The following is a 20578-nucleotide window of genomic DNA, read 5'->3' on the forward strand; positions in this document are numbered from 1 at the left end:
AAGGTTGGTGGTTCTAATCCCGGTGTAGCCACAATATGATCCACACAGCCGTAGGGCCCTTGAGCAAGGCCCTTAATTAACCCTGCATTGCTCCAGGGGAGGGTTTGTCACTGCACATGCCTTCACTCTACCATGCAAGTCTGCACCAATATGAAACTGTAGTTTTGAACGCAAACCTCCGTCCTCTGATTGGTCATCTCCCAGGTCATTGTCCAGGTTCTCCTCCTCAAGCCCCGCCCCCTCGGTGGCCTGCGCCGCCTCTGATTTGCGGTCGCTCTTCCTCCTGGAAATGACATCACGGTTGACGTACGTGTGGGCCACCCAAACCACTGAAGAAGAATTTGAACAGCGGTGAATCTGATCTAGTTTCAGACAGTGGCACCCAGCGGGGAACAGTGGGGATTTGTGCCCATCTGATGATCGCTGTTGGTGACAGAGAACAAGCAGGAACCCCTTCCTGTTGATGTGGGCGATGATGACTCGGGTACAGATGAAGAGAAACAAATTTAGCTTGTGCGATGCAGTGGCAAAGAAAGACAGCTAACACAGGCTACAGACTTATGCTTTAAGAAGTTGGCGGTGTGCTCCTGTCCAGGGTGTCAGAAAGACACACCCTAAGGTAGAATAGACAGACGGGAGTCTGAATAAGAGTTTAAACAGTACTACACGTTTGGCAGTTGACACACAAGGGTCATATGACGAGTATAAACTAGGCTAAAGAAGACGTGGGGGTAAATGGTAAATGGTCTCATTCACCCGCCAGCGGCGAGTGGCTGCCATGCAAGGCACCAACCAGCTTGTCAAGAGCAATTGGGGGTTAGGTGTCTTGCTCAGAGGGATCGAACTGGCAACCCTCCGACTGCCAGACGACTCATCTTACCGCCTGAGCCAATGTCACCCGCTGCTGCTGCCTGCGGTAATGGACAAGGTTATACTCTATTAGGGATGGATGGGGTCAGCACTACTGGCACAAATCACTGATGAGACAGGGGTGAGTGACGGAGTAACCTCTTAAAGAGCAGGGGTTAATGAGGGATAATGGAGACCGTTGACAATGAAGACGATGGACTGTTGGTCAGTTGATAATGGGGAACATCGCCCGACGACATCACCCGACCCGGGTTACAGCTTCAGACTAGGGGTGCACAGCAAGGGCCAACTCCTGCTCTCAATTATTTAACTAGCTAAATAATACCTTGATCAGACATTTGTATATGCACCAGCTACAGCCACAGACTCCGAGTGTATCCTAAAGTTTGTACTGTGCTCAAGTACCAGGAGTGAATAACCAACAAAGTTTATAGAGCTGTCAGTAAAATAAATGAAGGTAATTTGGTTGGAACAAAAACCAGCTCCAGGACCGGAGTTGTGCACCCCTGCTTCAGACAGAGTGGGGCTGAACAGCCACTGCTGGGTCCTAAGATGGCCGCTGAGCAGCCATGGCTGGGTCCTAAGATGGCCGCTGAGCAGCCGTGGCTGGGTCCTAAGATGGCCGCTGAGCAGCCGTGGCTGGGTCCTAAGATGGCCGCTGAGCAGCCGTGGCCTGGTCCTAAGATGGCCGCTGAGTAGCCGTGGCCTGGTCCTAAGATGGCCGCTGAGCAGCCGTGGCTGGGTCCTAAGATGGCCGCTGAGCAGCCGTGGCCTGGTCCTAAGATGGCCGCTGAGCAGCCAAGGCCTGGTCCTAAGATGGCCGCTGAGCAGCCAAGGCCTGGTCCTAAGATGGCGGCTGAGCTGTGGCGTACCGGGGGACGGGCGTGACGTGCTCCAGGTCGGTGATCTTCATGAAGCGCCGGTGGAAGTAGTGCAGCTGCAGGATGCAGGCCAGCAGGAAGAAGCCGGGGATGAGGATGCTGATGAAGAGTTCCGACAGCTTGAAGGTCTCCAGGCCGATGTCCGCTAGCCTGCAGAGATGCGTGGGGGAAAGGCGGGAAACGTTCCCATCAGAGGCCAACAACGAGGCTAACACCAAGGCTAATAACATCGCCAACATGTTGGCTAACACCACAGTTAACACTGTAGCTAACATGGCAGCTAATGGCTGACACAGTGGCTAACACATCGGTAACATTGTAGCTAGCACCTTAGCTAACATCGCGGCTAAGGCAGTGGCTAACATTACGGCTAACACCACGGCTAACACCGTAGCTAACACTGCAGCTAGCATCATATTTAGCCCTGCCAGAGAACAAATCCCCAAACTGCTTAGCCCCTCCCACGACACAGAACACAGCAACACCACATTCTCTCTTTAGTAGCGGGCGAACTCCACCCAGTCTTGCGCCCTTTGCCCAGATTACGAAGAGAAACATTAACGCACTGCTCCTCCGTGAAGCCGGTGCAGTTCTTCCAGTAGGCGGGGAAGTCCTCGAACTGGAAGGTGTAGATGGCGATGAGCACCAGCATGGTGTAGGCCACCACCAGCCACCAGAACGGCTTCAACAGCCTCCGCCACAGGGAGTAGTACATCTGGGAGGAGGTCAGAGGTCAGGGGTCAGGGGTCACAGTTAGTGCCAGTGAGGGAGCAGAGAGGGAGGCTTCAGTAGAGCTGGCAATCACCTGCCAATCACTGACCCCTTCAAGCCAATCAAGAGGTTTTCCTACTCTACAGAAGAATGCAACGATTGGCTCAAATCAGCAAATCACTGTCAAATCATATTGTAGTTCCACCCATTTTTGGGGTCAGGAGTGCCACCATTTTACTGAAGTGAAAATCTGCCAAGTGCCACTAAACATTTCCATTGGTGGCACCAGTGAGACTGGAATCTAGCTGGCCTGATCGCCATCTGATTTATGTTTCCAGTATGTGTGCGAGAGCGAGTCTGCTCTCCTTCCTGTAAACGTCTATTTCGAGAGGCACAGAGACAACATTTTAAGCGCAAACGTTTAGAATAGACAGAGCATTAACCTTACACTGTAGATTAATTGTGATGGATGATACCACTACACAAAATGGTCTTGAGGGTTTTAGCCTTGTAATGACACTAAATGTAAGGCTAAAACATTTGATTGATATTTTTCTTTGTTTTTGTTTTTGCAGTGCAAGTTGATGTGACTAAATATGGTAAGGAAAAAAGTACTTGAGAGCCATGGCTAATTATTGGGTACAACCAAATGTCGTGATCTGCCAATAAGTTAAAGTAAATGTGCTTAGTTTGGCATGTGTGACGAGTTAGAGACGTGCCTGAGAGTGGGGTGGGATTTGAACCCCTGCCTCTCGCTCATCCAAAGATTTGCTAGACAAATGCGTTACCAGTCAGCTAAAGGTGAAATCGGCTCTAGCCAAGGGCAACAACGTTCTTTTGAATTTGAGGGTTATGTCATCAGGGAGCGTTGTCACGGTAACCTGCTACGAGCCATCACTTTCAATGCTCTTCACCGTGCTTACTTGCTAACTAGCCGAGCTAACCCTGCTAACCCTGCTACACCTGCAACAATTACAATCATAACAACTACAGCTGAACTTTTTTTTTTCTGCTAGAGAAGGTTCACAGCCCTACTTTTCAGCCCTACTTTTTTCTCGGAATGGGAAATACATTTAGCTTTGACCCTGGCCCCGGGGGAAGGCCAAGCCCATACCTGGTACAGGCAGGAGCAGGGGCAGGGGCAGGGGCAGGAGCAGGGACAGGGCCAGGGGCCGGGGCAGGAGCCAGGGCAGGGGCAGGGCCAGGGGCCGGGACAGGGACAGGGACAGGGACAGGGACAGGGCCAGGGGCAGGGGCAGGGGCAGGGGCCGGGGCAGTACCTGGTACAGGCAGAGGCAGAGCAGGAACAGCAGCATATAGGCGATCTTGTATCCCACCAGCTTCCCGGCGAAGCTGACCATGATGAACATCCCGCCACACACGTAGATCCAGTACTTGGCGTAGCAGCCCATGACCGTCCGCCCCAGGACCTGGAGGACCGGCTGCTTCTGACCACGGCTCTCTAATGCCCCGCGTGGAAGAGACAGAGGTTAATGAGTCCCCACTGCACTGCCTCAATGTACAATAGGTAAGATAGATGCGTTAAAACATTGTTACAAGACCATTGTAAATCCCTTCCTATCATTGAAAAAGGCTCACTGAAATGTTGACCCTCTGCCTGTGTTTATAGTCCTTAAATTTGGGTTTCAAAATATACAGTTCATGGCCCGACACTCTGTACAAAAACATAGTATAACTGTACAATAATTCAAGGTCATTGGTTGAGAATTGGTTTTAATTGCCACAGCCAATGGCGTTTCAACACCAGTGTGTTCACAGAGAAGGGGGAGGGATAAACAGTGTTGTGGTTTGAGCGTGTTTGTTGCTGCAATTCCGCTCTTGAACGTTAGTCCGAAATTACCTATTGTGCCTTTAATCTCATTTGTGTGTTATTTGTTTGTAAAATGTCAAAGCTGACAGGAAGGTGACAGTAACGCAGACATTACAACAGCGGTATGCAGAAGAGGATAGGCTACACTAAATATATAATCAAAAATCTTGCTGAGATTTTTTGGGTACTTTTCTGTACTGCAGATCCCGCACATTAGAGACAACAAAAAGCTCATTTTCACCAGCGAGTCCAGGCCAGGTCTGTCACTCCCACTCTCCGTCCAAATATTTGGAGAAAGACCTCGTATTTAACAAGAGTGCCAATCTAATTTCTGTATTCAGCTTTGAGGGAGGACTAGGGTAATGAAGACAGACCAGCCTCCCTCTGCACTCTGACATTCGACAGGCACCAAGTGAGTATAGACAGAGAAATCACTTTGCGAGAAATTAAGTGCCAAAATGTTGTAATATTGCACAGTGCGTGGGTTGACCGGGACCAAATCTTTTTCCCTTAATCCTGTAAGGCGCGAGGTCGCAAAAATATGTGACTAGAGTGTTCTGAACGGAACACTCAAATGCTGAAGTCACAATCACTGCTGGCGGCAGAAAGCGACGGAGTTCTAGAACACTCACTTTCCAGAACATTCCAGAACATTCCAGAAAAACGACTCATGAAACAAGGGGTTAATGTGTTAATGGCCGCGGACATGGCTATATTCAAGCAGAACTAAAGGTGAGCCACTTGCATGCCACTGCTCCACGCTCCCCTACGAAGCTGCAGGAAAGCTGCAGGTTTGACGCGGCCCACCTGCTCCGCTGGTGGTGACCTCCAGCAGGGGCGCCGTGACCCGCTTCTTCCTGCTGAAGCCGTCCTTCACCGACTGCCTCAGCAGCAGCCAGAACGTCAGGGTGTACAGGAGCTGAGAGAGAGAGAGAGAGAGAGGGAGAGAGGGGGAGGGAGAGAGAGAGAGGGGGGAGAGGGAGAGAGAAATACGAAAAGCATATTTCCACAAATGTACTATTATTGTAAAGAAATTCTATTCTTTATCAGAGGATGAAAAATTTGAATTCACAATTTATATTTCAGCCCAAATTGGGGCACAATATATTTAACCAGAGAGAACATTTAACACTGTTATTGTATTGTTGTGTTGAGAAAGTTCAGTCATTTTTTTAATGTTGAGAAACCTGTTGATAAATAGTGCTTCCCCCTCACCGTTGAGTGAACGGTGTGTGTCGGTTTGAGTGACAGGTGTGTGGTGGTTTGAGTGACAGGTGTGTGGTGGTTTGAGTGACAGGTGGCGGTTTGAGTGACAGGTGTGTGGCGGTTTGAGTGACAGGTGTGTGGCGGTTTGAGTGACAGGTGTGTGGGGGGTTGAGTGACAGGTGGCGGTTTGAGTGACAGGCGTGTGGGGTTTCAGTGACAGGTGTGTGGGGGTTTCAGTGACAGGCGTGTGGGGGGTTGAGTGACAGGTGTGTGGGGTTTGAGTGACAGGCGTGTGGCGGTTGAGCAGTGCCCCCCATGGCCGCCCGCCCTCACCATGGCGCCCAGGCGCAGGCAGGGGCGGGGCGCGTGGAGCAGGCCCAGCTGACGGAGGCTGAGGGAGCCCCAGCTCCGGGGCAGCTCTGGCTCCAGCTCCAGGGCCCAGACGTACTGCAGGCCGCAGAGCGCCACGCCGTACAGCAGGAGGAAGGGCGAGCACAGCATGGCGAAGCGGCGCCTGGCGCGCAGCATCCAGATCAGGCAGGACCACAGCAGCAGCACGAACGTCAGCCAGCTGTGGTAGGTGATACTCCACACCTGCAGGGGGCAGCGGCGAGCGCCGGGGAGCATTAGACCAGCTCCGGCGACGACCGGCACAGTCGCTCGGTTAAATGAATGTGGGCACGACTGTCATTTTCTAGGGTGGCCAAGATGGCAGATCTGTGGAGAAGTATCATCACAAATGTTCCTGAAGAAATTTCTCATGCTCAAAAGAAAATTCGGTTGACATTAAATTAAAATGAACACTGACTGATTGACCATGTTATGTTAAAACCCACACCCAGAGAAGGATGGGCTGCCTCCTTCAGTCTAGTTCCTCCAATGTTTCTTCCTATCTGCCATCAGGGGGTTTAGGCCAGAGTTTTCTATGAAGTGAGTTGTGACAATTGTGACGCAACGCAGTAAATGGCATATCATGTCACAGATGTCACATGTCACAAAGTTTTGATATTGGTTAGACGTTATGCTTAGAGCCTGCATTTTATGAAAATGGCAATGTTGAAGTCATGCAGCTGCAATTCAAACGAAGAGAATAAGAGCAGGGACCGACCATCATCGCAATGAGTGCGCACACGTAGCTCTGGTCCATGACCCGTCGGCCGACCATGTGAAACGGGTTCTCCCCTTCCTGTCCAGAGGGGGCGCCACCGAGTCCTACCGTAAACAAAACACAGCTGAAGGGGCACTCTTTCGGGAAAAAATGTCAACGTTCACAATTCGAGAGGCGTCTGCGAACAGATCAGATCTCCTGGTTAAATAATCCAGAGTAAATAATCCCAAATCGCACCTGGATCCTGCGGACAGGAAGTGATGTCATCGTGATCTCCGGAGCGGTCAGGCTCGCCGGCGGGCGTCTCCCGGGCGGCCAGCAGCGCTTTCTGGAAGGAGGACAGGAGCGCGTGAACGACGGATCAGACGCGCGATTTTGGGGTGACAGAGGGGTGATTTCGGGGTGACGGAGGGGTGATTTCGGGGTGACGGAGGGGTGATTTCGGGGTGACAGAGGGGTGATTTTGGGGTGACAGAGGGGTGATTTTGGGGTGACGGAGGGGTGATTTCGGGGTGACAGAGGGGTGATTTTGGGGTGACAGAGGGGTGACGGAGGGGTGATTTTGGGGTGATTTCGGGGTGACGGAAGGGTGACGGAGAGGTGATTTCGGGGTGACGGAGGGGTGATTTTGGGGTGATTTCGGGGTGACGGAGGGGTGATTTTGGGGTGATTTTGGGGTGATTTTGGGGTGACGGAAGGGTGACGGAGGGGTGATTTTGGGGTGACGGAGGGGTGATTTCGGGGTGATTTCGGGGTGACGGAAGGGTGACGGAGGGGTGATTTCGGGGTGACAGAGGGGTGATTTTGGGGTGACGGAGGGGTGATTTCGGGGTGACGGAGGGGTGATTTCGTGGTGATTTTGGGGTGATTTCGGGGTGACGGAAGGGTGATTTCGGGGTGACGGAAGGGTGACGGAGGGGTGATTTCGGGGTGACGGAGGGGTGATTTCGGGGTGATTTCGGGGTGACGGAGGGGTGATTTCGGGGTGACGGAGGGGTGATGGAGGGGTGATTTTGGGGTGATTTTGGGGTGATTTCGGGGTGACGGAGGGGTGACGGAGGGGTGACGGAGGGGTGATTTCGGGGTGACGGAGGGGTGATTTCGGGGTGACGGAGGGGTGATTTCGGGGTGACGGAGGGCCGCACGCTGGCGTCGGGGCTCACCTTGGTGTCGTCCTCGCTGCCCCGTCTCCGTCCCCTCCAGGACTCCAGCTCCACCTCGCCCTCCCGGACCGGACTCCCCCGGGTCCTGTCCCGGGCTGCCTCCCCGTGCTTCCCCAAGACAAATGCAAACACAGTCAACTCACTGCTGATATTCAGGGTGTTTAATGCACGGGGGGCGGCCTGTAGCGTAGTGGTTAAGGTACATGACTGGGACCCACAAGGTCAGCGGTTCAATTCCCGGTGTAGCCACAATAAGATCCGCACAGCCGTTGGGCCCTTGAGCAAAGCCCTTAACCCTGCATTGCTCCAGGGGAGGATTGTCTCCTGCTTAGTCTAATCAACTGTACATTGCTCTGGATAAGAGCGTCTGCCAAATGCCAATAATGTAATGTAGACACCCCCACTCCCACAGTGCTGCTGCACCTTTAAAAGAACAGAGCGTGTTTAAAAAGACACAGTTTAATGGCTCACTGGAGGATGGTCACCTCTTACCAGACCTGGCTCAAATCCACAATTGCTCTGGATTTGCTTAGTTTTCTATGCTTTACTGAGCTTTTCTGGTTTATTGGAACCTATGACATACACTCTAAAAGTGCAAACCCCCGCCTTCTGGTCCTCTTGATTGGCTCAGTTGCACCAGGCAAGATCAATCGAGCACAGATGACTGGAATCCACAAGTTCTGTATTTGACCCATGTCATCACAGTGTCCTCATTGCTGAACTGAGGTATTTGAGCTCATGGGCGGTTCTGGCCTCAACCAGCCCATCAACACAACTTCCAGCAGCAAACTGGTTTTGCTGGGAGGTGACAAAGCCCTGCCCAGTTTAGCCTCATGAAGAGGGAACAGGATGGCATGAATGGAGACAGGGAAGAGGACAACGTGGCCCTCAATGCAAACTTGACATGAAAGGGAGTGACCTCACCTCTCCATGGCTGCCCGTTTTCACGACGATAGCCACGGCGATGTAGAGCAGGAACAGGATCCCTGGGTTGACGTACACTGGCCAATCATGTTCCGTGTTGAGGATGAGGTCATCAGAGGAGGAGCAGTTGCCAGGTATGATGATCTGCTTCAGGCCAAACAGTCTAAAGCACAAAAATTGTCATTTAAAAAAACAAATACACCCCAAAAAAACATTCCTAACAGTGTATTATAGAGAGCATTATTTATGATAGGTTGTGTAGCGTCAGCTATACCCCAGGTCTCCATTTTAGCTGGCAGAGCTGCTTATCAATCATGATTTCAACAGCAGGCCTGAAACCAGATCAGATTTCTGCACCCTGACGGTGATCTCCAGGGGAGAGGAAGGAGCAAGCCTCCACTGATCACAGCAAGCAACTAGACACATGCAGAGCTAGCTACACATTTATGTGTTATTTTTAGAAAACCACCCCCCTTGGCTTCAGATAGCAGGGAGGATCAGCCATTAATCTCACTCCAGCCGCTGTGGAAAAGAAGGAGTTTTGGCATTCCCCAGGGGACCAGTTTTGGACCCACCTCTGAAGACCGCCCCCCCCTCCCCACCTCTATCACCTCCAGGGGAAGGCTTGAGGGGAGCGCCCTCCACCCTGACACACATCTGACAGGTGTCAAAGGGGGCGACGTTTTCGGAAAGATTTGCATTCCGGAATGTGCCAGGCCAATAACATTCCGAACATAGCGCCCTGTCACTACTCCTCCGGTGTCTGAGGGGAGGGAGGAGGGGGGGGGGATCTCCTTCCAGAATGCCCAAAATACCAGGATATAAGGGAATCTTTTATTTTAAAAAATCTGCATTATAACTTCCCATGTTATACCTAAAGTGAAGCGGCCCGACTGAATGGCATCGGCTGCAAGATGATGGCGGTCACAAAATGAGGGACAACCAGTGAGGCAACATTTGCATTGTTTTTATAGTCAGTTGTTTTGTCCTTTTTAGTGTTTTTCATTCAAATTGTATGTTCCCTTTTTTTTTTCTTCTTTTTTTAATTAATTACTGATGTATTTATGTACTAATCTACTATCTGTAATAATTATGTCTTATGTGTCATTGTTAATTGTGCTGGTGAACAATTGCACTATTGTTTACATTAATGCATGCGAACAATATCGAATTGAAAAATTTTATTGAACTGAGAGAGAGAGAGAGAGAGAGAGAGAGAGAATGAGAGAGAATGAGAGAGAGCGATAGAGAGCTTCTCACAAGCAAATTGCCCTCACAATTTCCTCATAGTTTCACTGTCAACTCCCAAACACCCAAACATGACAAACGCCCGTGCTGGAACCGGAGAAGTGACCGTGCCGAAAATGGAACTTCATTCCTCCGGTATATGAACTGGCTGCACGCTGTCTGTTTGCATTATGCAAAACAATCACTCGGCAGGAATCTGCTAATATAAACATGGCTTAGGAGTTATGGCACGCCGGTTCAGATAAATGAGACGCGAGATGAATGGTGTCATTAGGATTGGCCATCGCAGAGGGAGTTTACTGTATTATTTTCCACCGTGACTGTGGCTACGCACCGAACACAACAGAATTAAACCAGCTAAAGCGGATAAATGTCTTTCCTCACTTTCACCACCAACGAATGACAAAAAAAGAACTCAATGTTATGTCTTGCGTAGAACTGAGATTTTTTTTTTTTGTCATTGTCGTCAGGCCGGAGGTGGATGTCACCATGTCACAAGTTCAATGTTTTATTGAGCTTGTGTGCAGACATCAAAATAAAATAATTGGTCACAAGAAACCCAGAAAGTGTAGCCGCCATTTTGGCTCCCGCTGAAGTGGTTTTCCCAGCAGTCCTGCCCCAGTGGACGCCCCAGGGACTGACCTGGCCCACAGGGCCCCGGGCGGGAAGACTGCCTGCGTGTAGACGCTCTGGTACAGGTACAGACACACCAGGTGCCCCGCTGTGAAGAAGCCCACCATCACACAGAACACGCTGAAGCCCAGGTGGCTGATGGGAAGGTGGCAGGCCCACCACGTGCACACGGCCAGGAACAGGAGGAAGTAGACCCCGGAGAACGCAGAGGGCAGAGTGACTCCTGTAAGACAAGCGCACACACACGTGCACACACACACACACACACACACACACACACACACACACACATACACATGCACACGTGCACACACACACACACACACACACACACACACACATACACATGCACACGTGCACACACACACACACACACACACACACACACACACATACACATGCACACGTGCACACACACACACACACACACACACACGTGTACAAACACGCACACACGTGTTCATAATCAGAACATAAACAGGTCACATTCACAAGTGCCGCTGTAATCATATCTCCCTTGCAGTTCTCTGGTAATATAACAGCCATCACTCACAGTTTACAGTCTGTTTAAGTGTGTCCTGATGATGATGAAGGCAAGCACATGCAGTGCCCTCCTCAGCTTCGGCTGGCGTGTACAATGGCTGTGATACAGTGTCTCACACTGACGGTCCTGTCTGCTCTCACACCTGCGGCCCTGTCTCCACTCTCTTACCTGCTCTCTCTCACCTGCGACCCTGTCTGCTCTCTCTGTCTGCTGTCTCTCACCTGCGGCCCTGTCTCCACTCTCTCACCTGCTCTCTCTCACCTGCGACCCTGTCTGCTCTCTCTGTCTGCTGTCTCTCACCTGCGGCCCTGTCTCCACTCTCTCACCTGCTCTCTCTCACCTGCGGCCCTGTCTGCTCTCTCTCACCTGTTCTCTCTGTCTCCACTCTCTCACCTGCTCTCTCTCACCTGCAGGCCTGCCGCTCTCTCTCACCTGCGAGGGCGAGCAGGGCGATGGCCAGGACTCGGCCCAGCTCCCGGCAGCAGTGGCGGGCTTTGGCACGGAGCCGTGTGACCAGCAGGGCGGCCCGGGCGGCGGTCGACGACTCGCCCGCAGGCTCGCCGCTGGACGACTCGCCTTCCTCCTCTTCGTCATCCTCTTCCTCCTCCTTGTCCTCCTCGTCTGCCTGAAACAGGTTTCAGCACAGACTGAAGGCCTGCTGTGACGTGAGCCTGCACCAGCCCATCAGGGAAAAATTTGTTGCATTGAAATGCATTCATTTATACAGGAGATTTAAATCACACTGTTCTCTTGGGCGATGACTGTGTACGTACAGCTTTGCTCCAGCAGGGGGAGACAAACTGGCATGACAGCCAGTTGGTGGTTTCATTGAATAAAATTAAATTATTGACATTATTTATCAAATAAATTTTATATCATTGAGGACAACCTGCCTACTGGCTTCACCCACCCCCCATAGTAGAGGTAGATTTATTCAGGATTCAGGGATCACCTGGCTTAGCAGGTGCTGGCTTAGCAGGTGTACCAACAGTTTGTTGTCTGCACGAAGTGTGACTCTCTGCACGAAGTGTCGGTGGCCCGCTCTAGTCTCATGTTAATGCCGATTGTTTTTGTGGTTCTGCTTCCATGAGTGCTATGTTCAACTGCTTCTTGCCTTTCTAAAAGAACACTATTTTAATTGCGCAAGCTAAAAGTCGTGCAACAAAGTTAAACATTTTTTTTTTTTGCACATCGGCCGATACATCAGGGCGTCCCGACTCGTAATCAGCAGCCATTTTGTGCTGATAAACATGTGACATGTGACATGTGAGCAGCGTGGGAGCGCGCCCTTGCTGCACGCCTGCTCTGTGGAGACTCCCGTTCACGCAGATCCACACGAGACCGTTAACCGATCCGGCAACGCTGAGCGTATCGCCACGCTTAAGGGGGCTAGGGCTGAAGGGGAACCCGTACGGTTTATTACACAAACAGCACAATAGCCGAAGAAAGCAGCGTACCACTGCAGACGCTCAGAACGCAACACACGGGTGTGCTGCTTTTCCAGGTTCGATTACCACACCAATACCGCCGTAAGAAACCTCTCAAATTTATTAAACAACCGTTCGCCTCCAATAAAATCACAGAGTGGTGCCCGTAAACTTGCCAAGCAGACAGTAACGTAAAACGAATGGTGCACAGCTAATATTTCCAAGATTTTGAGGAAATTACAAGGATAAAACACTGGCTAAGACAGACTCTTTTTGGCAGCGGGTGAGCGTCGACAGCCAACGAAGGCTCGCGCTCTGACATAAATTCCAAAAACAGCGTTTTGTTTGTTTCAGTAAAAAAAAAAAAGTTCTGATGCTGGAAAAACAGGCACAGCCTCCCAGTTATGATAAGTTGATCAAAGATGTTCTGCAACACCTTAAATTTGAAAATAATTGTATTCTGTTTACGAGGTTCCATTGAGAGATTCCATAAGACACGGCAACCCTTCGTTGATTATGTAGAGGCCAGGCAATAAATATCCTCTTGAATCTTTGCTACAATAACTAGGCTATACCTTATGCAACATGTCAATTTTCACCATGGACAATTTATATTGAATACTATTCATGTACTCTACGTCTTATTGTTTTTAAGTATGCCTGTGTATGCAAATCCTGTAATGTTTTTGTGATTAAAAGAAAAAAAAAGAATTTGTTTACAGTGCATACTGTTTGTGTGTTCATGAAAAAGCCAATAAACAGAGGATGTGAATCTCTGGGGTCTCACAGGAGACAGCGAGCCTTCAGAGGCCTGGAAGGGAACGGCGGCGTGGGCGTTTCAGGCCCAGCGCCTCAGGCTTTACGGCCCTGTTTATGGACCCGGCCGTTAAAAAGGTGCTGAGGCAGCCGGCCCGCGGAAAGCCAGGAAAAGATCCGACCGGCAAAGTGGGGACCGCCGGCCTGTCTTAACGAGTGCCTCAGTCTCGTAATGAGACAACACTGGCCTCTGTTAATGGGGCGGCCTGCAGCTTAGTGCTTAAGGTGCATGACTGGGACACACAGGTCAGCGGTTTATTGTGTAGCCACAATAAGATCTGCACAGCCGTTGGGCCCTTGAGCAAGGCCCCTTAACCTCGCATTGCTCCAGGGGAGGATTGTCTCCTGCTTAGTCTAATCAACTGTACGTCGCTCTGGATAAGAGCGTCTGCCAAATGCCAATAATGTAATGTAATATTAAATAACAGTTTGCTTAATTTGGCAAATCTTAAAAATGAGGGTGAACTATCTCACCGCATTGGCAATATTTTGGTCTCACTTAGCAAAATATTGACAGAAATAATATGTTAAGTCCAAACATGAGACTTAAATACTTGTTGGGATTGGCTTATTTTTGTTGGCTTATGCAGTGTGAGATCAGAGCGGCCGTTTACAACATCGACCTATTGACCGCGTTCCCCTTATCGTTCCCGGCGCACACGCACCGCGATCCGGGCGTGGCGTTAGCCTCCGGCAGCGTTCCGGAAACCCGCTGGGATCGGGACTATCGCATCGAGCGGCTGTGGTTTTTACTGCGCGCCCTGTCGCCGCGGTAACTACGGGTGAGCGAGCGGAACGTTGCCGTGAAATCCGCCGGTAACCCTTTACCGCCACCAGGGTGGCCATTATCACCATCATTCGTCTCCCTCCGTCGTAAAATAACCGACATTAACGGTCCGCCCTTTAACGATGCCGCGCAGGATATCGCACCACTGGCATGCTGGGAAGGCACCAGTAAAATGTGGAGGACTTAACACCTGAGAATATGGAGGAGGAGTGCACCTGCCCTTCTGTTCTCGTCTCTCTGTCGAGAGCGTTAGTGTTGTGCACTCTGAGAGAGAGTCAGAGCGCTCTGCTCTCTCTGTCGAGAGCGTTAGTGTTGTGCACTCTGAGAGAGTCAGAGAGTGCTCTGCTCTCTCTGTCAAGAGCGTTAGTGTTGTGCACTCTGAGAGAGAGTCAGAGAGCTCTGCTCTCTGTCGAGAGCGTTAGTGTTGTGCACTCTGAGAGAGAGTCAGAGAGCTCTGCTTTCTCTGTCGAGAGCGTTAGTGTTGTGCACTCTGAGAGAGAGTCAGAGCGCTCTGCTCTCTGTCGAGAGCGTTAGTGTTGTGCACTCTGAGAGAGAGTCAGAGCGCTCTGCTCTCTGTCGAGAGCGTTAGTGTTGTGCACTCTGAGAGAGTCAGAGAGTGCTCTGCTCTCTCTGTCGAGAGCGTTAGTGTTGTGCACTCTGAGAGAGAGTCAGAGAGCTCTGCTCTCTGTCGAGAGCGTTAGTGTTGTGCACTCTGAGAGAGAGTCAGAGAGCGCTCTGCTCTCTGTCGAGAGCGTTAGTGTTGTGCACTCCGAGAGAGAGTCAGAGCGCTCTGCTCTCTCTGTCGAGAGCGTTAGTGTTGTGCACTCTGAGAGAGAGTCAGAGCGCTCTGCTCTCTCTGTCGAGAGCGTTAGTGTTGTGCACTCTGAGAGAGAGTCAGAGAGCGCACTGCTCTCTGTCGAGAGCGTTAGTGTTGTGCACTCTGAGAGAGAGTCAGAGCGCTCTGCTCTCTCTGTCGAGAGCGTTAGTGTTGTGCACTCTGAGAGAGAGTCAGAGAGCGCTCTGCTCTCTCTGTCGAGAGCGTTAGTGTTGTGCACTCTGAGAGAGAGTCAGAGCGCTCTGCTCTCTGTCGAGAGCGTTAGTGTTGTGCACTCTGAGAGAGAGTCAGAGCGCTCTGCTCTCTGTCGAGAGCGTTAGTGTTGTGCACTCTGAGAGAGTCAGAGAGTGCTCTGCTCTCTCTGTCGAGAGTGTTAGTGTTGTGCACTCTGAGAGAGAGTCAGAGCGCACTGCTCTCTGTCGAGAGTGTTAGTGTTGTGCACTCTGAGAGAGTCAGAGAGTGCTCTGCTCTCTCTGTCGAGAGCGTCAGTGTTGTGCACTCTGAGAGTCAGAGAGCGCTCTGCTCTCTCTGTCGAGAGCGTTAGTGTTGTGCACTCTGAGAGAGAGTCAGAGCGCTCTGCTCTCTCTGTCGAGAGCGTTAGTGTTGTGCACTCTGAGAGAGAGTCAGAGCGCTCTGCTCTCTGTCGAGAGCGTTAGTGTTGTGCACTCTGAGAGAGAGTCAGAGCGCTCTGCTCTCACTGTCGAGAGCGTTAGTGTTGTGCACTCTGAGAGAGAGTCAGAGCGCTCTGCTCTCACTGTCGAGAGCGTTAGTGTTGTGCACTCTGAGAGAGAGTCAGAGAGTGCTCTGCTCTCTCTGTCGAGAGCGTTAGTGTTGTGCACTCTGAGAGAGAGTCAGAGCGCTCTGCTCTCACTGTCGAGAGCGTTAGTGTTGTGCACTCTGAGAGAGAGTCAGAGAGCGCTCTGCTCTCTCTGTCGAGAGCGTTAGTGTTGTGTACTCTGAGAGGGAGTCAGAGCGCTCTGCTCTCTCTGTCGAGAGCGTTAGTGTTGTGCACTCTGAGAGAGAGTCAGAGAGCACACTGCTCTCTCTGTTGAGAGCGTTAGTGTTGTGCACTCTGAGAGGGAGTCAGAGCGCTCTGCTCTCTCTGTCGAGAGCGTTAGTGTTGTGCACTCTGAGAGGGAGTCAGAGCGCTCTGCTCTCACTGTCGAGAGCGTTAGTGTTGTGCACTCTGAGAGAGAGTCAGAGAGTGCTCTGCTCTCTCTGTCGAGAGCGTTAGTGTTGTGCACTCTGAGAGAGAGTCAGAGCGCTCTGCTCTCACTGTCGAGAGCGTTAGTGTTGTGCACTCTGAGAGAGAGTCAGAGAGCGCTCTGCTCTCTCTGTCGAGAGCGTTAGTGTTGTGCACTCTGAGAGAGAGTCAGAGAGCACACTGCTCTCTGTCGAGAGCGTTAGTGTTGTGCACTCTGAGAGAGTCAGAGAGCACACTGCTCTCACTGTCGAGAGCGTTAGTGTTCAACAGGGGGGCCAACAGGCCCATCACATTTCATCACACCAGCCAACCTCCTGTGAGATGGAATCTATCATGTCCCACCCATAGGGGATGGGGGCCGGGGGGGGGGGGGGGGGGCTGGTCTGTGTTTTCTCTTAATTTCCACACTTTCCCAACACTAGGCAGCGGGGGATTCCAGCACAATATTGTCCCAGCACATTTCTTCAACGGCAACTGCGGACACCATAAACCTTTTCTCAGTCAATAAAAAAAGCCTGTGTTTGAGAACATCCCTGCTAAGACCTAACATTCGGCTGTGTTATTTCCACTTAAAAAAAAAATTATTTACAAAAAAGAAGAATTTTTTATTTTTTATTTTTTATTTTTTTTTACTCCCTCTGTAGAACCGGTCTGCCAAGAGCAGCAGCGCTGGCGAGGCATCGCCACGGTAACGGCGACCTGGCGGCCGCGCGCGGGTAAACTGACGGGCTGTCGCGGGGTGACGCATCGCGGGATGAGTCACGGGCACACGCTGCAGCAGCTGAGGAGGCAGCAGCGCCAGAGAGACCAGGGCAAAGGGTCAGGCCACACCCAGCGCACTCTGCAAAAAAACTGTCTTAGTCTTAGGACTCAGACGTGAAAAGACTTAAAATCTTTTTTTTTTTTTTCATCTGAAGTAGAAAATACTAGCTGAGTTTAAGTTAAGTTTTTTTTTTTTTTTTTTTTTTTGCTTGACGTGAAATTACCTGACCACATTGGCCAGTCTTGAAAGGGGTAAAACGTTATTGTCAATATTTTTGTCTTAAGTAAAAAGTTGTTAAGTTTTGTCTCAAGTTCAAAATACAACTTGTTTTAAGTTAAGTTTGCTTGACAAGTGAAATATTCTGCAAAGAAAAAGTCTTAACAAGTGTTTTAGTAGGACTAAGACGTAATAAGACTTTTAATCTTTTTTTTCCCTTTGAAGTAGAAAATATTAGCTTGTTTTAAGTTTTTTAACTTTTTGCTTGACAATGAAATTACATTACCCCATTGGCCAGTCTTAAAATGAGTAAAATTGTTTTACATCATTGTCAAGATTTTTGTCTTATTTAACAAAAGGTAAAAATATTTTAAGTCTTGTTATCTTATGTTTTGTCTTACATTACATTATATAATTGGCATTTGGCAGACGCGTTTATCGAGCGCGACATACAGTTGATTAGGCTAAGCAGGAGACAATACTCCCCTGGAGCAATGCAGGGTTAAGGGCCTTGCTCAAGAGCCCAACAGCTGTGCAGATCTTATTGTGGCTACACCAGGATTAGAACCACCGACCTTGGTGTCTAAAATACTTATTGAGATTTACTTATTCTTTGGTTTTTGAAGTGTATGTTCAAGTGACACTGAACTCCTGACCCCTGACATGGTACCGATAGGTCTGAGATGCCATGTACTCTCGGGCAAAATGTTCCAAAGGGCTACACGGCACGTGCGTCCGTCTCCACGGGAGTGTAACGACTCACTCCCGAGCGTCAGAACTCTCTCCAGCGCTGTGTGATGACATCACCCCCATGCCCTCTGTCAGCGTCGAGCAAGCCTGAGGAATGCTATGTGGCTTCCCGCAGGAGGGCTAATCAATCACCGCAAGGATCTCTCAGCACCTCCGCGCGTAGCTGCACAGACGGACAGCGGTAATTGGCGCCGGGTTATTGTGCCGGTCCTACCGCCGCCCCGACCCCCCCACCCTGCCGTCCCCGACTCGATTAATCAGGAGCAGCAGAAAAAGAAACAGGAAGTGGCTCCAGGCGTGGCTGTGATGTCACCGGCTGTGACACAGAGGAAGCTCTGCGAGAGGGAGGTGTCGCCCCCCGAACCTCCGCCTCGTCCGACAGAGAAACCAAAGAGGAAGAGGCCGCGGCTCCAGATCCTTCCGCCAGTTTAGTCATCGATTCGCCAAACCGACTCAGGACATTCGTTCCGCCGTAGACATTCCTCGGGTTGCACGTGGCCGCACGTTTGAAACCGAAGCAAGCCGTAACACAGTTCATTAAAGTCACGCGCCGCCGGTTTTACGGGAACGGGGCGATTAAACCAGCCCGTGCCAAATCAGTCCGCAATCCGCAGGGAATTGGCGTTTAAAGCCAGCGCAACTTCAAAGTTCGAGAAGGTGAATTAACAATACAAAGCCAGGCGAGCTGGCAGGGCTGGCAGCTGTAGGGGGGTTTAATGCTGCCTGGAAAAATTCAGTAATCACGGTAATGACGCTGTATCAAATGTGATCTGAAAGAGGCATTCTCCAAAAATCAACTCAGAGGGAAAAAATAATGAGCACTGAGGCCCACGGCCGGGTCTCCCTGAGACTCCCTGAGAGCCCCTGAGACTCCCTGAGGCTCCCTGAGACTCCCTGAGAGTCCCTGAGACTCCCTGAGAGCCCCTGAGACTCCCTGAGACTCCCTGAGACTCCCTGAGACTCCCTGAGAGCCCCTGAGACTCCCTGAGACTCCCTGAGAGCCCCTGAGACTCCCTGAGACTCCCTGAGAGCCCCTGAGACTCCCTGAGACTCCCTGAGAGCCCCTGAGACTCCCTGAGAGCCCCTGAGACTCCCTGAGACTCCCTGAGACTCCCTGAGACTCCCTGAGAGTCCCTGAGACTCCCTGAGACTCCCTGAGAGCCCCTGAGAGCCCATGAGACTCCCTGAGACTCCCTGATAAGGCACTCTGCACCCAGGCCTCGGGACTGTAACTTCAGCCGTGTCAGGGATGGGGGGGGGGGGGGTGGTGGTTGGGAGACCCTGATGTACATCCTCATTAGGGGTCGCAGGGTCACTACGCGAGGCATCACTGGAATCTTTTCAACGGGCTCGATATTCAGGTCTCGCCATTTTCACAGTCACAAAACCGGGCTGCAATATGACACATTTCAGCAGGGGAGGCAGAAATCAAGAGGGAAAAAAACAAACAAACATGTAAATAAAACTTGGAATAGGTTCCCAACTTCAGTTGGAACAATTTCCAATACCTTCATTGCACAGTGGAGCAGGCTCATTATAAGCTGCCTGCCATTGGCTAATTGACCCATTAAAGGCGGTGCCTGTCAGTGATGACAGCAATCGGGGCTGGGTTGGACTGATTGGCTCGTGTCTGTGGTAGAGAGGCTCCTGATTGGCTCGTGTCTGCGGTAGGGTGGATCCTGATTGGCTCACCTCCTCCGTGGGTTCCGGGCTCTTGCGCTGGATTGGCTCGTCCTCCCTCTGTCTCAGGAGCCGGGCGCTCAGCACCAGAGTGACCAGAGAGACGAGGAACACGCCGGCGTCAGGGGCCAGCAGCCGCACCACGGTCCAGGGCTGGTGCAGAGGCAGCCTTCAACACACACACACCATGCGCACACACACACCATGCGCGCACACACACACACATGCACACCATGCGCACACACACACACACACACACACCATGCGCACACACACATACACACACACACCATGCGCACACACACACACACAAACACAAACACACATACACACACACACACCATGCGCACACACACACACACACACACAAACACACATACACACACACACACACACACCAAGCGCACACATACACACACACACGCTCACACACAAACACACAAACACACACACACACACACACCATGTGCACACACGCACAAACACACACACAAATGCAGAAACACACACACTCACAAACACACATACACATACACACACACCATGCGCACACACACACACACACACACACACGCTCACACACAAACACACGAACACACACATACACATACACACACACCATGTGCACACACGCACAAACACACACACAAATGCAGAAACACACATATGTGCATACACACACACACACACACACAAAACCAGGCACGCAGGATCACACAGTACATGTATGACTGAGTGCTGAATCATTGACTGTGAGGATGACAGAAATCTTATGAGGCTGTTATGGCCAGTCACTGAGCCCGTATCCCAGCATTGCTGACATACCTTGACACTCCGACGGTCCTCGCTAAAGTCTCCCATGAGCTGCCTGCAGAACAACAATGATCGCATTATGACATCATCACAAGTGGCCATCTCTGCTGCATTATTACCTCATCACAAGTGGCCTTCTCTGCCGTGTCATGACACCATCACAAATGG

General features: G+C 51.0%; 1 protein-coding gene across 1 annotated transcript in view; it reads right to left on the reverse strand.

Moving 5' to 3' along the window:
• Window positions 1-20578, reverse strand: part of piezo1 (piezo type mechanosensitive ion channel component 1 (Er blood group)) — an 88692-nt gene that overhangs the window by 32464 nt on the left and 35650 nt on the right. Inside the window, 14 exon segments of the mRNA XM_061245086.1 lie at window positions 177-283; window positions 1743-1901; window positions 2318-2466; window positions 3743-3924; window positions 5101-5212; window positions 5833-6093; window positions 6608-6711; window positions 6845-6935; window positions 7771-7878; window positions 8695-8857; window positions 10585-10798; window positions 11552-11744; window positions 19610-19766; window positions 20423-20465. Of these exon segments, the coding sequence (XP_061101070.1) occupies window positions 177-283; window positions 1743-1901; window positions 2318-2466; window positions 3743-3924; window positions 5101-5212; window positions 5833-6093; window positions 6608-6711; window positions 6845-6935; window positions 7771-7878; window positions 8695-8857; window positions 10585-10798; window positions 11552-11744; window positions 19610-19766; window positions 20423-20465 (2043 nt within the window).

Source organism: Conger conger, chromosome 6 (assembly GCF_963514075.1).
Source record: "Conger conger chromosome 6, fConCon1.1, whole genome shotgun sequence".
Lineage (NCBI taxonomy): Eukaryota > Metazoa > Chordata > Actinopteri > Anguilliformes > Congridae > Conger > Conger conger.